The sequence below is a fragment of the Microcaecilia unicolor genome, chromosome 6 (assembly GCF_901765095.1).
Source record: "Microcaecilia unicolor chromosome 6, aMicUni1.1, whole genome shotgun sequence".
NCBI classification, from domain to species: domain Eukaryota; kingdom Metazoa; phylum Chordata; class Amphibia; order Gymnophiona; family Siphonopidae; genus Microcaecilia; species Microcaecilia unicolor.
Window position 1 is genome coordinate 331,418,423 of NC_044036.1, and position 14,337 is coordinate 331,432,759.

Here is a 14,337-nt window from a genome sequence, read left to right on the forward strand (position 1 = left end):
GTTGAATATTTTCTTATAGCGACTTTGAATACTTCTTAGACTTGCAAAATGCACTGGAAATATAAGGAACTAGTGTGGATAAGAACCGATTTTGCTTTCACGGGTGAAATAGCTTTGCAACGGTGTGGTACAGTTTCATTTAATTATGTTAGTTTCAGGGTCAGTTCAGCAGTGAGCTAGAGCAAAGACAGAATAAAACAAAGTGATTCTAAGGTTGCTTTTCAAACTTATCTTCCAGGGGGACTATCGTAAACGAGGTGCTGCTGCTTTGGATGATAGCGACATAGAAGTGCGTCTCAACAGCTGGAATCTTGGGGTAAGGTAAACAGACTCAAAACAAAAATGTTTATAATGTTTTTGGCCAGAAGTTGAAAGTAGTCGGGCTGCCATATGCTTTTGCCATTCGGAATGTGGAGACCTCTTGCTGTTTTCCCAGGGTTGCGATTTGCTGGTCACTTTTAAGTACTTGGTGTCTGAGAGGAATTTCATATGGGTTTAAGTGTAAATGGGGAAAGCAACTGGCCAACGGCATATCTTTCAAAGAAGTAGGGATGGAAAGTTTTTGGTTTTTTTAATGCATGAAAAAAAATCTAAATGAAGGACTTTTCCAGAAAAATAATGTGTACACCTGTGCTGTAGTCAGAAGATAGTGAGAGCATTTAGGATTACATCTTAAGTAGAGGAGTGTGGTAGCCGTGTTAGTCCACTCTTAAGGTTATCAATAGAAATCAAACAAAATAAAACATGGAAAAGAAAATAAGATGATACCTTTTTTATTGGACATAACTTAATACATTTCTTGATTAGCTTTCGAAGGTTGCCCTTCTTCCTCAGATCGGAAATAAGCAAATGTGCTAGCTGACAGTGTATATAAGTGAAAACATTCAAGCATTACTATGACAGTCTGACAGGGTGGGAGGATGGGGGTGGGTCGGAGGTATGCATGGGGACATCAAAGCATATCATTGATATTCTAACAGGATGGGTGTGGATAGGTCAGACTGTCATAGTAATGCTTGAATGTTTTCACTTATATACACTGTCAGCTAGCACATTTGCTTATTTCCGATCTGAGGAAGAAGGGCAACCTTCGAAAGCTAATCAAGAAATGTATTAAGTTATGTCCAATAAAAAAGGTATCATCTTATTTTCTTTTCCATGTTTTATTTTGTTTGATTTCTATAGATTCTACATGAAATGTTGCTATTCCACTAGCAACGTTCCATGTAGAAGTCGGCCCTTGTAGATCACCAACGTGGCCGCGCAGGCTTCTGCTTCTGTGAGTCTGACGTCCTGCACATAGTGGAATAGCAACATTCCATGTAGAATCTCCAATAGTAGCAACATTCCATGTAGAATCTCCAATGGTATCTATTTTACTGTCATAGTAATGCTTGAATGTTTTCACTTATATACACTGTCATCTACCACATTTGCTTATTTCCGATCTGAGGAAGAAGGGCAACCTTCGAAAGCTAATCAAGAAATGTATTAAGTTATGTCCAATAAAAAAGGTATCATCTTATTTTCTTTTCCATGTTTTATTTTGTTTGATTTCTATAGATTCTACATGGAATGTTGCTATTCCACTAGCAACATTCCATGTAGAAGTCGGCCCTTGTAGATCACCAACGTGGCCCCGCAGGCTTCTGCTTCTGTGAGTCTGACGTCCTGCACGTACGTGCAGGACGTCAGACTCACAGAAACAGAAGCCTGCGCAGCCTTCTACATGGAATGTTGCTAGTGGAATAGCAACATTCCATGTAGAAGTCGGCCCTTGTAGATCACCAATGTGGCCGCGCAGGCTTCTGCTTCTGTGAGCCTGACGTCCTGCACGTACGTGCAGGATGTCAGACTCACAGAAACAGAAGCCTGCGCAGCCTTGTACATGGAATGTTGCTAGTGGAATAGCAACATTCCATGTAGAATCTCCAATAGTAGCAACATTCCATGTAGAATCTCCAATAGTATCTATTTTACTGTCATAGTAATGCTTGAATGTTTTCACTTATATACACTGTCAGCTAGCACATTTGCTTATTTCCGATCTGAGGAAGAAGGGCAACCTTCGAAAGCTAATCAAGAAATGTATTAAGTTATGTCCAATAAAAAAGGTATCATCTTATTTTCTTTTCCATGTTTTATTTTGTTTGATTTTTATTAAGGATTACATCTGAAAGGATACGCAGAAAGAGATGGATTCAGATGATACCAGTTTTAACGTGGAAAGGAGAGTACAGCTCCTCATTCCGATTTAGCTAGCAGATGATAAATCTGTTGTTTATAGTAAGAATTAGGAAACACGAGTAGGACAATAATGAAACCTACAGGCCTGCAAGTGAATTTTCAACTTCTTGTGGCATTACCTTTCCAAGTACTTCAATTTTCTTACCTGCAGGCTTTGCATTTCCATGGGTCAGGTACAAATATTCACTGGAAAGAATGTGAGCTCACGGGAGGCAACTAACCTTCCCTAAAGAGACAAAAATAACATAGCAACATAGTAAATGTCGGCAGATAAAGACGGGCACGGTCCATCCAGTTTGCCCAGCAAGGTGGCCAGGGTTGAATGTGGCTTTCTACAAATGTTCCACTTTTTCATGATTAAACACTGGTATACTTTATCTCCGTCTCTCCCTGTCAATTTTGGGGCACAGACTATAGAAGTCTGCCCAGCACCGGTCCGACTTCCCAACTATTGGAGTTGCTGTCGAAGCCCACTTCAGCCTTGATCCTGATCTGTACGGGACCCGGACTGTAGAAGTCTGCCATCACTGGTCTAACTTCCCAACCTCTGAAGCTGCTGTCAAAGCTCAGTCTAGTTATGAGGTCATTCAGGTTTTGCTTTAATTGAATTCCGTTACCGTTTCTGTCTTCACACCATCCCCAGGAAGGCATTCCAGGCATCCACCACCCTTTCTATATATGCGAATTTCACAGTATACATACATTTTTTTTTCCAATTTTAGATTTTGCTCACATCCTTTTTTTTTCAGGTGTGTTAGGTTCAGGTACACTGTCCCTGAAGGGCTCACAATCTAATTTTGTACCTGAGGCAATGGAGGGTTAAGTGACTTGACCAAGATCACAAGGAGCAGCAGTGGGATTTGAACGGGGCATCTCTGGATGTCAAGACCGGTGCTCTCTCCACTCCTCCACTACTTTTACTCATACAAGGGGTGTGGGGGGTTGGAAGTATTCAAACCGTGAAAGCCTTTGGTGATTGCACCCTTAGATAATAACTTTTGGGTTCAATATTGAAAACAAGGTAACTAGGCAGGAAAGGTGGCTGCCTGGTTGAAGTAGGCTGACTGTTCCTAGAGCAGATAGTCAGTTGAACTTAACTGGAGAGGGCTCCAACTGCAGTATCATTCTCTGGTTAGTGCCGGGGTGGACCCACAAATCAGGGCACCGTCGATCTTCAGTGCTGGGATCCCAGATAACTATCCGGGTAGGAAGGGCTGTCTGCTTTCTGGCACTGAATATCAGCCAGGTAAAGATTTGGATATTCAATGCCCGGCCTTGACTAGCTGGGTCAAGTTTAGCCCACTGCAGCCGGATGAATATTGGGCCCTTCACTTCTTTGAACTGAGATTTGTCTGTCTAGATATTATCCTACTATTTTACTACTACTATTTAGCATTTCTATAGCGCTACAAGGCATACGCAGCGCTGCACAAACATAGAAGAAAGACAGTCCCTGCTCAAAGAGCTATGTAATAAAAGTGAGCCAAGTATAGGACAATCAAGCCATTGTGACATCACTGATGAGGTTGGCTCTTATTGGTGGACTGAGGCATTATGACATCACAATATTAGCTCTGGTTACAAGAGACTACTACTACTACTATTTAGCATTTCTATAGCGCTACAAGGCATACGCAGCGCTGCACAAACATAGAAGAAAGACAGTCCCTGCTCAAAGAGCTTACAATCTAATAGACAAGAAATAAAGCAAATCAATTAATGTGTACAGGAAGGAGGAGAGGAGGGTAGGTGGAGGCGAGTGGTTACAAGTGGTTACGAGTCAAAAGCAATGTTAAAGAGGTGGGCTTTTAGTCTAGATTTAAAGGTGGCCAAGGATGGGGCAAGACGTAGGGGCTCAGGAAGTTTATTCCAGGCGTAGGGTGCAGCGAGACAGAAGGCGCGAAGTCTGGAGTTGGCAGTAGTGGAGAAGGGAACAGATAAGAAGGATTTATCCATGGAGTGGAGTGCACAGGAAGGGATGTAGGGAAGGACGAGTGTGGAGAGATACTGGGGAGCAGCAGAGTGAGTACATTTATAGGTTAGTAGAAGAAGTTTGAACAGGATGCGAAAACGGATAGGGAGCCAGTGAAGGGTCTTGAGGAGAGGGGTAGTATGAGTAAAGCGACCCTGGCGGAAGATGAGACGGGCAGCAGAGTTTTGAACGGACTGGAGAGGGGAGAGGTGACTAAGTGGGAGGCCAGCAAGAAGCAGATTGCAGTAGTCTAAACGAGAGGTGACAAGGGTGTGGATGAGGGTTTTGGTAGAGTGCTCGGAAAGAAAGGGGCGGATTTTACGGATGTTGTAGAGAAAGAAACGACAGGTCTTGGCAGTCTGCTGGATATGAGCAGAGAAGGAGAGAGAAGAGTCAAAGATGACCCCAAGGTTTCGAGCTGAGGAGACAGGGAGAATGAGAGAGCCATCAACAGAAATAGAAAACGGGGGGGAGCGGGGAGGTGGGTTTGGGGGGGGAAATGAGAAGCTCGGTTTTGGTCATATTTAATTTCAGGTGGCGTTGAGACATCCAGGCAGCAATGTCAGACAAGCACGCTGAAACTTTGGTTTGGATGCAAGGTGAGATATCAGGGGTAGAAAGGTAGATTTGGGAGTCATCAGCATAGAGAACGCAGAGAAAGAAAATGGACGTTGAGGAAACAGAGCGAAGAAGAAGAAAATCAGTAAATAAAATGTTATCTCGATATATTTAGGGAGATGAGCGTGGGACTGTGAATATAGAATTAAACTAGCAGCTGGGTCCGTGTTGCAGGCTGCAGACTGTGTAGTACCTTGCACACACAACTAGGTCTGTTTTGCAGGTTAGGTAGGCAGCCTAGGAGTGGAATGTTCAGGCAGCCACTTCCTGGTTTGACACGGGAAGGGAGGAGTCCCAGGTGTGAAGTAAATAGGGATTGGTGGCTTACAAAGGAGGTTGTTCAGAAACTATTCCAAATAAGGAATGATATTTTAGAAAGTAACTATATTCCAGAGCTTGACAAATCCCAGATACCAGGATGCTACGGTGCCCAGAAATTCCCCCTAGCGTCTGGGATTTCTGCACCTTAGCACGGCTTAGTAAAAAGTCCCCTCAGTGACGTGTGTGGAATTGTGCAAGCACAGTGATCAGTCCGTTCATTTCTTTTTCTTGTCTGCCACATCTCTGCTTTGGACTCCAAGATGAATGGCCTTTTAAAAGGCGTTCTATGAGAGACAACTTGTAAAACTGTAGAGGCTAAAATAAATAAAAATTGGATTCTGTAAAAGGAACTTTATCCTCTCAAATAACAGACAATGCTTTGAAAAAAATGTTGGAAGATATTAAGTTTTTTTTTTTTTTTTTTTTTTTAAAGTAGCAGCAACTGCATACAAAAAAATCCTGGAAACCCTTAAAAGGCTGTTTAAAAAAAAAAATATGGGCGTTCACCTGCTCTTGACGAAAGTTGGAAGCCTTTAAAAAGCTTTTTTTTGGGAGAATAACAAGAGAAGTGTTATTTATGGTAAGTTGAAGTAATGTAGTTTGGTTCTTGGTCAGCTGCAGTTAGGAGACGGAATAAAAGGGCTGATAGTCTAAACCATGCTTTAATCATTTGGGTTTTTTTGCTTAAAAAGTTGTACTGATCTTAAATGTACAGCCAAAGTGGTGTTACTGGCGCACACCCTTATCGATCTGTGCACAAAGCAAATTCACATGATTGCCCCTTAAATGAGATAACCAGTAGCAGGGTTTTTATAACGCACAGCAGACAATGACAAGATAGTTGCAGCAGCAGCTCATCCTTTTAATTGATTGAGTAGGAGAATTATCTATATATGTGGCCAGTGTGGAGGAGTGGCCTAGTGGTTAGGGTGGTGGACTTTGGTCCTGAGGAACTGAGTTCGATTCCCGGCACAGGCAACTCCTTGTGACTCTGGGCAAGTCACTTAACCCTCCATTGCCCCATGTAAGCCGCATTGAGCCTGCCATGAGTGGGAAAGCACAGGGTACAAATGTAACAAAAATAAAATAGATACTATTGGAGATTCTACATGGAATGTTGCTACTATTGGAGATTCTGTTGCTACTATTGGAGATTCTACATGGAATGTTGCTACTATTGGAGATTCTACATGGAATGTTGCTATTCCACTAGCAACATTCCATGTAGAAGGCTGCGCAGGCTTCTGTTTCTGTGAGTCTGACGTCCTGCACGTGCAGACTCACAGAAGCAGAAGCCTGCGCGGCCACATTGGTGATCTGCAAGGGCCGACTTCTACATGGAATGTTGCTAGTGGAATAGCAACATTCCATGTAGAATCTCAAAGAGTAGCAACAGTGGAGGAGTGGCCTAGTGGTTAGGGTGGTGGAGTTTGGTCCTGAGGAACTGAGTTGGATTCCCGGCACAGGCAACTCCTTGTGACTCTGGGCAAGTCACTTAACCCTCCATTGCCCGCCGCATTGAGCCTGCCATGAGTGGGAAAGCGCGGGGTACAAATGTAACAAAAAAAAAAAATGTAATAAGATACACTAAGGGGAAGATTCATCAAGCAGCGATAGAACTGTAACGTGCGCTATCTGACCCTAATGCTGCTTGACTTAAAATACTGTGACGACCCATTTCCACAGGGTTACTGAGTCAAATATGGATCTCCCTATGCTCTCAGGTCATTCCTTTATCCGAGTTGATCAGGGTGTGTTGGATGAGCGGGCTTCTAGACTTTGGTATTTTCAATCATATTTGTACTGGGATTCTTCCTTTAGAGCTTATCTTGTCCAGAAGTGGCAACATTATTTGGCGGATAATGAGCGCCACGTTTCGGACAGGGGAAATCGTTGCCTATGTGGCTGCTTGGAGATGGAAACAGGCAAAAGAACTGTTTTATTTGGAACGTCAGGTTGACTGATGTAAGAGGGAGTGGATTATGTTTCCTTCTACAATGGCCGAAGATAATTTACAAGCAGCTAGAGTGGCCCTCAGTTCTCTAGTTCAGGACCAGACCGTTAAGTCCCTTGTGTATTATAAGAACAAGCTATATCGACATGGGAATCGGGCTGGGAGGTTGCTAGCTCACTTAGTCCAACCTTGGGAGGGTCCCTGGTTTTGTAAATGTATACGTCAGGGTAAATTTGAGTCTGATAAGGACCAACTGATACATTTGTTTTCTCAATATTTTGCTTGCTTCTGTCAGCAATACCACTTGAAACAGTTCAGTCATATGTCTCTACCCTGGCTTTGCCTAGGATTTGACCCACAGGTAGCTGGACGTTTGCATGAGCCAATTTCATCTTTGGCGATCCTTCAGGCCATAAAACAGGACCCACTGACGAAGACTCCAGGCCCTGTTGTACTAAGTGCCGAATTTTATAAGCTTCTCCAGGATCATGTTTCGTTACCACTGGAGGCATATCTTGGATGAGTTTGTGATACCGCTGCTTTTCCCGCTCATGCAAATTGTCAATAATAGTGGTATTGTCTAAGCCTGGTTGTGACTCCACTCAGCTGGACCCATATAGACATATCTCTTTGCTCAATTTTGAGGTGAAGTTGATGGCTTTTAGCGACTCAGGTGTCGGACGTGCTGCCGGATCTTATTCATCAAGATCAAGTGAGCTTTGTACAGTCCTGACAAGTGGTTTGGAATGTCCGTAAGGTTATGGCGGCTATGGGACATTGCGCTACTGAAAATGTTCATGCTATCTTAATCAGCTAGACGCCCAAAAGGCATTTGACTGTGTAAATTGGGACTATTTGTTTCTTTCATTGGATAAATATGGATTTGGGGGTCCCTTTTTAGACATGATAAGTAGACATGGGAGAGAGAAGATTGCAAAGTACTGAAAATTTCAATAGCTGGCTCAAAGCTTGGTGTCACAAAGAAGGTTTTAGGTACATAGGAGGATGGGGCAATACATGGAAAAACAAAAGACTATATTGTAATGACGGGCTGCATCTCACTGTGGCAGGAAAAAAAGTCCTTGGGGAGAAATTTAAACAATATGCTTGTAGGCATTTAAACTAGATGGCGGGGGGTGGCATATGGAGTCAGGTCACTTCAAGTGATCAACCCCAGCTAAAGCTAAAGACAAGATGTGACACTAGAAAAGAAAGCAATGAAAACAACCTTAGTAAATCACTTCTTATCAACACAGCAGAAAGTGAGACTAAAAAAAAAACTAAACAGAAGACAAAAATGCCACTGAAATGTAGATGGAAAGCGATGACCACATATGCTCGCAATCTAAGCAACAAAGTTCATGACCTGCAAGCCCTGATGTTAGAGGTAGACTTAGACATTGTTACAATCACGGAGACATGGCTCAATGATTCCCATGAATGGGATGCAAACATATCAGGCTATGATCTATTTAGGAAGGATAGAGATGGTCGTAAAGGTGGAGGAGTAGCTCTGTATGTGAGAAATGATATCGTAGCGATTGAAATGAGAGGGGCCTGGGGAAAGGAAGAAGCGATATGGATCACCTTAAAAAGAAATGATGGAACCTCTGTCCACATGGGTGTTGTCTACAGACCTCCGACACAATCGGAGGAACTAAATAAAGATCTGGTCACAGATATCCATAAGTTGGGAAAGAAAAGAGAGGTGCTGTTGATGGGAGATTTCAATCTGCCAGATGTGGATTGGAAAGTTCCATCTTTGGAATTGGAAAGAAGTAGAAAGATCATGGATGCTTTTCAAAGTGCTCTACTCAGACAAATGGTGATGGAACCCACGAGAGAGGAAGCGACGCTGGATCTGGTGCTCACAAATGGGGATAGTGTGTCAAATGTCCAAATGGGTGCCCACCTGGGCAGCAGTGACCATCAAACAGTTTGGTTTGATGTAACAGCTGAAGTTGGGGGCAGCCACTCAAAACTCTAAAAGTCCTGGATTTCAAGCATGCTGACTTTAGTAAAATGGGGGAATACCTGAGGAAGGAGCTGATGGGCTGGGGGAACATACGAGAAGTGAAAGGGCAGTGGTCCAGGCTGAAAGAAGCTATAAATATGGCCACAAACCTTTATGTAAGGAAAGTAAATAAAAGCAAGAGAAAAAGGAAACCGATATGGTTCTCCAAGCATTTGGTTGAGAAAATAAAGGCTAAAGAGTTGGCGTTCATGAAATACAGAAAAACTCGAGAAGAGCAACGCTGAGAGGAATACCGGATGAAACTGAAAGAAGCCAAGAGAGAGATACATCTGGCGAAAGCGGAAGAACAAATGGCTAGAAATGTAAAGAGGGACGACAAAAATTTCTTCAGATATATTAGTGAAAGGAGGAAGACTAAAAATGGAATTGTGAGACTGAAAGATGCTGCGAACCGCTATGTGGATAATGATGAAGGAAAAGCAAATTTGCTAAACAAATACTTTTGTTCTGTTTTCACTGAAGAAAATCCTGGAGCAGGACCACGATTGGCAAAAGTACATATGAGAATGGAGCAGATATAGCACCGTTCACGGAAGCAAGTGTGTATGAACAACTTGAAAATCTAAAGGTGGCCAAACCATGGGACCAGACGGGATCCACCCCAGGATATTGAGGGAGCTCAGAGAGGTTCTGGTGGGTCCTCTTAAAGATTTGTTTAATAAATCCTTGGAGACGGGAGAGGTTCCGTGGGATTGGAGAACAGCGGATGTGGTCCCGCTTCACAAAAGTGGTGATAGGGAAGAAGCTTGAAACTACAGGCCGGTAAGCCTCACTTCGGTTATTGGAAAAGTAATGGAAGCGATGCTAAAGGAAAGGATAGTGAATTTCCTGGAAGCCAATAAGTTGCAAGATCCGAGACAACATGGTTTTACCAAAGGTAAATCGTGCCAACTGAATCTCATTGAATTCTTTGACTGGGTGACTGGAGAATTGAATCAGGAACGTGCTATAGATGTAATCTGTTGATTGCAGTGCGGGCAGACTTGGAGGTCAGCGGCCTTCCTATTGGGAAGGAAGTTGTAAAGTGTATGGCATTTGCGGATGACATGCAGTGTGTTCTTACACATCCAGCCTGATCACTGAGGAGGCTTTTGCACCTGGTACACTCTTCATGGTGAGTTGTCTGGATTGTCTCTCAATCTTAGTAAATCTGAGGCCCTGGGAGAGTATCAATATGCTGACTGGGGTGACCAATTTCCATTGAAGAAGGTGCAGCATAAAATGAAATATTTGGGAGTTTGTTTGACCAGTAAGGTGACAGAGGCCTATCGGGAAAACTACACTGTATTGCTCAAAAAGAATTTGGATGTTTTCGCTCTATGGGCACCATTGCCACTGTCCATTGCCACAATGGTTGTGTCTTACAGACCTTTCCCATGTACCTTACTAACCGGGATGTGGCTGTCTTTCAGAAGAGTCTTTACAAGTTTCTCTGGCATAATAAAAGGCCTAGAGTCTCTTTATCTCAACTCTTTCCTTTTTGAGAAGGGGGGGGGGGGGAGCTTAAAACTGTCTGATTTGAAATGTTATAATGTGACTTGCATTATGAGACATCTAGTGGACTAGATAAAAGGAAAATCTCACTTTACACCTATTGAACTGGAACAACGGTTCTTTGCTCCAACACACCTATTGCACTATCTTCATATTGCACACCCTACGTGACTGATTACTACTGCAACACACCCTATTCTAAAAACTGTGCTCCAGGGTTGGAAATGGATTTGTAAGCAGCTGAAACTTCCGCCACCATATTGCTCCTCTCTGGGGTAATAAAGACTTGGATCCTAATGGGACCAAGTTATATTTAAAATGTTGGTCACGTCATAGTTTAACTTATGTTCGCAACTTGGCAACGGATGCAGGACCTATGAAGTCCTTTGAACAACTTCAGGAGGAGAGGGGTGTGCAATCTGATGACTGGCTTGCTTACAATCAGATAATTAAAGTTCAGAAAATATTTATGGCTAAATGCACAGCATTGACCTATCTTATAAGGCCACTCTTCATTCCAATCAACCAAGGCTTTGATAATACATACTGTAGCCTACAACACTGTTTTCCAAGTCCGGTCCTGGAGTACCCCTTGCTAGTAGGTTATCGGGATAGCTACAATGAATATGCGGAGTTTAAAAAAGGTTTGGACGGCTTCCTTAAGCAAAAGTCCATAGACCGTTATTAAATGGACTTGGGGAAAATCCACTATTTCTGGGATAGTAACATAGTAAATGATGGCAGAAAAAGACCTGCATGGTCCATCCAGTCTGCCCTACAAGATAAAGCAGTTTAAAATGTTTTGTACATTTTTGGGATCTTGCCGGGTATTTGTGACCTGGATTGGCCACTGTTGGAAACAGGATGCTGGGCTCGATGGACCTTTGGTCTTTCCCAGTATGGCAATACTTATGTACTTATAGATTAGCATATAATGGAGGCAGTGTATGCAAATCAAGTTCATGCATACTCGTTATGGATATCCTGATAGGCAAGAGGTACTCCAGGACCAGACTTGGGAAACACTGGCCTACAGTATGCTCAATTTTCTCTGTTGTAGGCCAAGCAGTGCAGTCTCCTTCTTTGAGATGGAGGCTGGTATTCGTTCTACATATGCTTCCAGCATTGCCCCTTGCCTAGGTCTTACTTAAGTCCTAGCACCTGTGTCTTATTTCCTGTCCTCAGTCTTGGTGTTTGTCACAAAATGCCTAGCCACCTGCCTGGGGCTACCCTGCGGCCATAGAGGATCTATCCCCAGCACAATTCAGGTCCGCCTGCACCTGCCACTTGTGCTCTACACTAGCACCCTCCTCCCACTGACTGGGTCAGAACTGCCTCTGAGCGAGTCTCCCACTCTCAAATTATCCCCAGTGATTTCTAGGTTACTGGGGCAACACTCCCAGTGGTCCCACAGTTCCTAGGAACCATTCACAGACCCAACACACAAACCACCAGGATTCTTTATCAGTCTAGACAAGCAGAGTCAACAAACTAAAGTGTATGTATTGTGTGAAAAATTGAATAGTGAAACAGAAAAAGTGAAATCAGCAGAACAATAACAGGCAACTGAAATATGGATTAATTTTAACACTAACTAAACATTTGTATACTAACTAAGTATTACCTGGGAAGATCAGGACATATAACTGTTCACAAAGACTCAGCAAAGAGATCCTACTCTTTTCTTCCTGGCTAAGACTGGAGCAAAAGTCAGTAACTTCTGGGTAACTTCAAACTCCAGGCCAATTAGAGCTCAGAACAACAACATTTGAAAATAGCTGGCTACACACTTGCAGGCACTTCCCCTTTCTCTGTATTAACTAAAGAAGGAAAGGTCAGTTCTCTGTAACAGCTTTAAGCATAAACACGCACCCCCTGCTGGCCAAACTAGAGAAATAAATTGCAGGAAAATATCAAAACAATTCACAGACTTAAAACACACTGTTCTGTCACAGTGTTACTTAAGCTTCATTGACACCCACACAAGCTTAAGGTGCAAAAGGGTAGGATGCAGATCAGCTCAGTTATCCAGTTTGACAGCATGAAGTACAAACCGCTAAACCACAGAGTTGGCCCCAGGATAAGTGGGTTTTGTTATTTTACTTCCAAACTGAACTCTTCCAAAAGGTGTTTCAGCACATTCCATTCAGAATGGCATTTCCAGCTTTCAAAACTGCTTAATCCCACAGTTTCAGAAGTAATATTAAACTGCATTCTAGCACATTCTGATGGTAGTTAAAAAAAAAAAAAAAAAAAAAAAGCCATCATAGCACATTGCACTTGACACTTCACAGAAGTATTTTCTGTATTTAAAAAAGCTGAATCAGTCTGTTTGAAACAAGATTATGGAGTGAAGCAAAATCCAGTTTAGCTGTTTAACCCTCTCCAAATCTTAACGGTTTTGGCTTATTTCTTTTCTTAATCCTTGTTTTGAAAACAAGTAGCCAATTTTCTTCGAAAAAGCTTCCTATCTCATTTGTACAAATACTTTCCTGTATTCCAACACACACACACAAATTGGAATGCATTTACTAAGCTGTGCTAGCTGTTAATTTGCAGTTAGCCTGAGGCCTTAGTGGTTGCGGCAGAAATAACTGCCTATTAACAGCTAATGCAGAGTGGGGTGGGCAGGGGCGTAGCCAGACAGCAGATTTTGGGTGGGCCTAGTCAAGAAGTGGGTGGGCACCAAGTGTTCTTTCCCCCCCCCCCCCCAATGCAATGAGGCCAGTATCAGCATCTTAGGAAGCTTAGACTGCTGAAGTGGAAAGCAGTGTTTTCAGCACCATCAGGGGGAGGGTCTTCAGCTGGCAAAGCTTGGGATCCCCACTAGCTAGCACTAAATATGTGCTGCTGTTGGGTGGGCCTGAGCCCTAAGTGGATGGCCCCGGCCCACCCAGGCCCACCCAGGCCCACCTGTGGCTATGCCACTGGGGGGTGGGGACCATGCCTTGCAGCTAATGCAGAAGTGTTGTTAATGGGGCAGCTGATGGCCCCTCAGTTAACACAGAGAAAGTATTTTAACTGTGCAGCAACACAGAAACCTGGTGCAGGCACTACTTCACAGTTTGCTTCATGTTTGTGGGTGCACGATGCAGAAAAGGGGTTTTGCACAGAGGTTAATCCTGTACAAAGCTCTACAGCAGCGCACAGCATATTAAAATGAGGCTATTTGCGCAGAAGACTTTAAGGTGAGCACGAAACTGGGTTCAAAACCAGATGATTGTTATGATGCCAGAGTAAGATTGCGTTAAGACAAGCACTCGTTGCCTACTCTCTTCCCTTTTGACTCCTTTTCTCTCTTCCACACACCTTAGTCCTCTCAAGGAGTATCACTAACCACACCCTCTCCAAAAGACATTACAGGATGTGATACCTGAAAGCGAGCCTTCTCCAGAGTAGCCCCCACACTCTGGAGTGCACTGCCCGAAAGGCTGCGCTTAACACAAGACTATCTCTACTTCAGGAAGCAGGTGGAAGCTTGGCTCTTCAACCAGGCCTTTAATGGAAGAAGTAACTAACTTGTTAGTCTCACTCACACACAAGGAGTGACACAGGCTGCACATACTGCAGTGGGACATGTTTATCCACTGCTACCTTATCTGAGATAATATTTAACCATCTCTCTGACCTCATGTGCAACTTTCTTCAAATCAGTCACCTTACTTTCTAACTCTTTCTACTTTCTTACCTATCCAT

At 43.2% G+C, this 14,337-nt stretch overlaps 1 protein-coding gene across 1 annotated transcript in view; it reads left to right on the forward strand.

Annotated features, from left to right (window-relative positions):
- CEP112 (centrosomal protein 112) overlaps nt 1-14,337 on the forward strand; it is a 704,958-nt gene that overhangs the window by 45,208 nt on the left and 645,413 nt on the right. Inside the window, exon 7 of the mRNA XM_030208453.1 lies at nt 239-316. Within this exon, the coding sequence (XP_030064313.1) occupies nt 239-316 (78 nt within the window). The remainder of the gene's footprint in view (nt 1-238; nt 317-14,337) is intronic.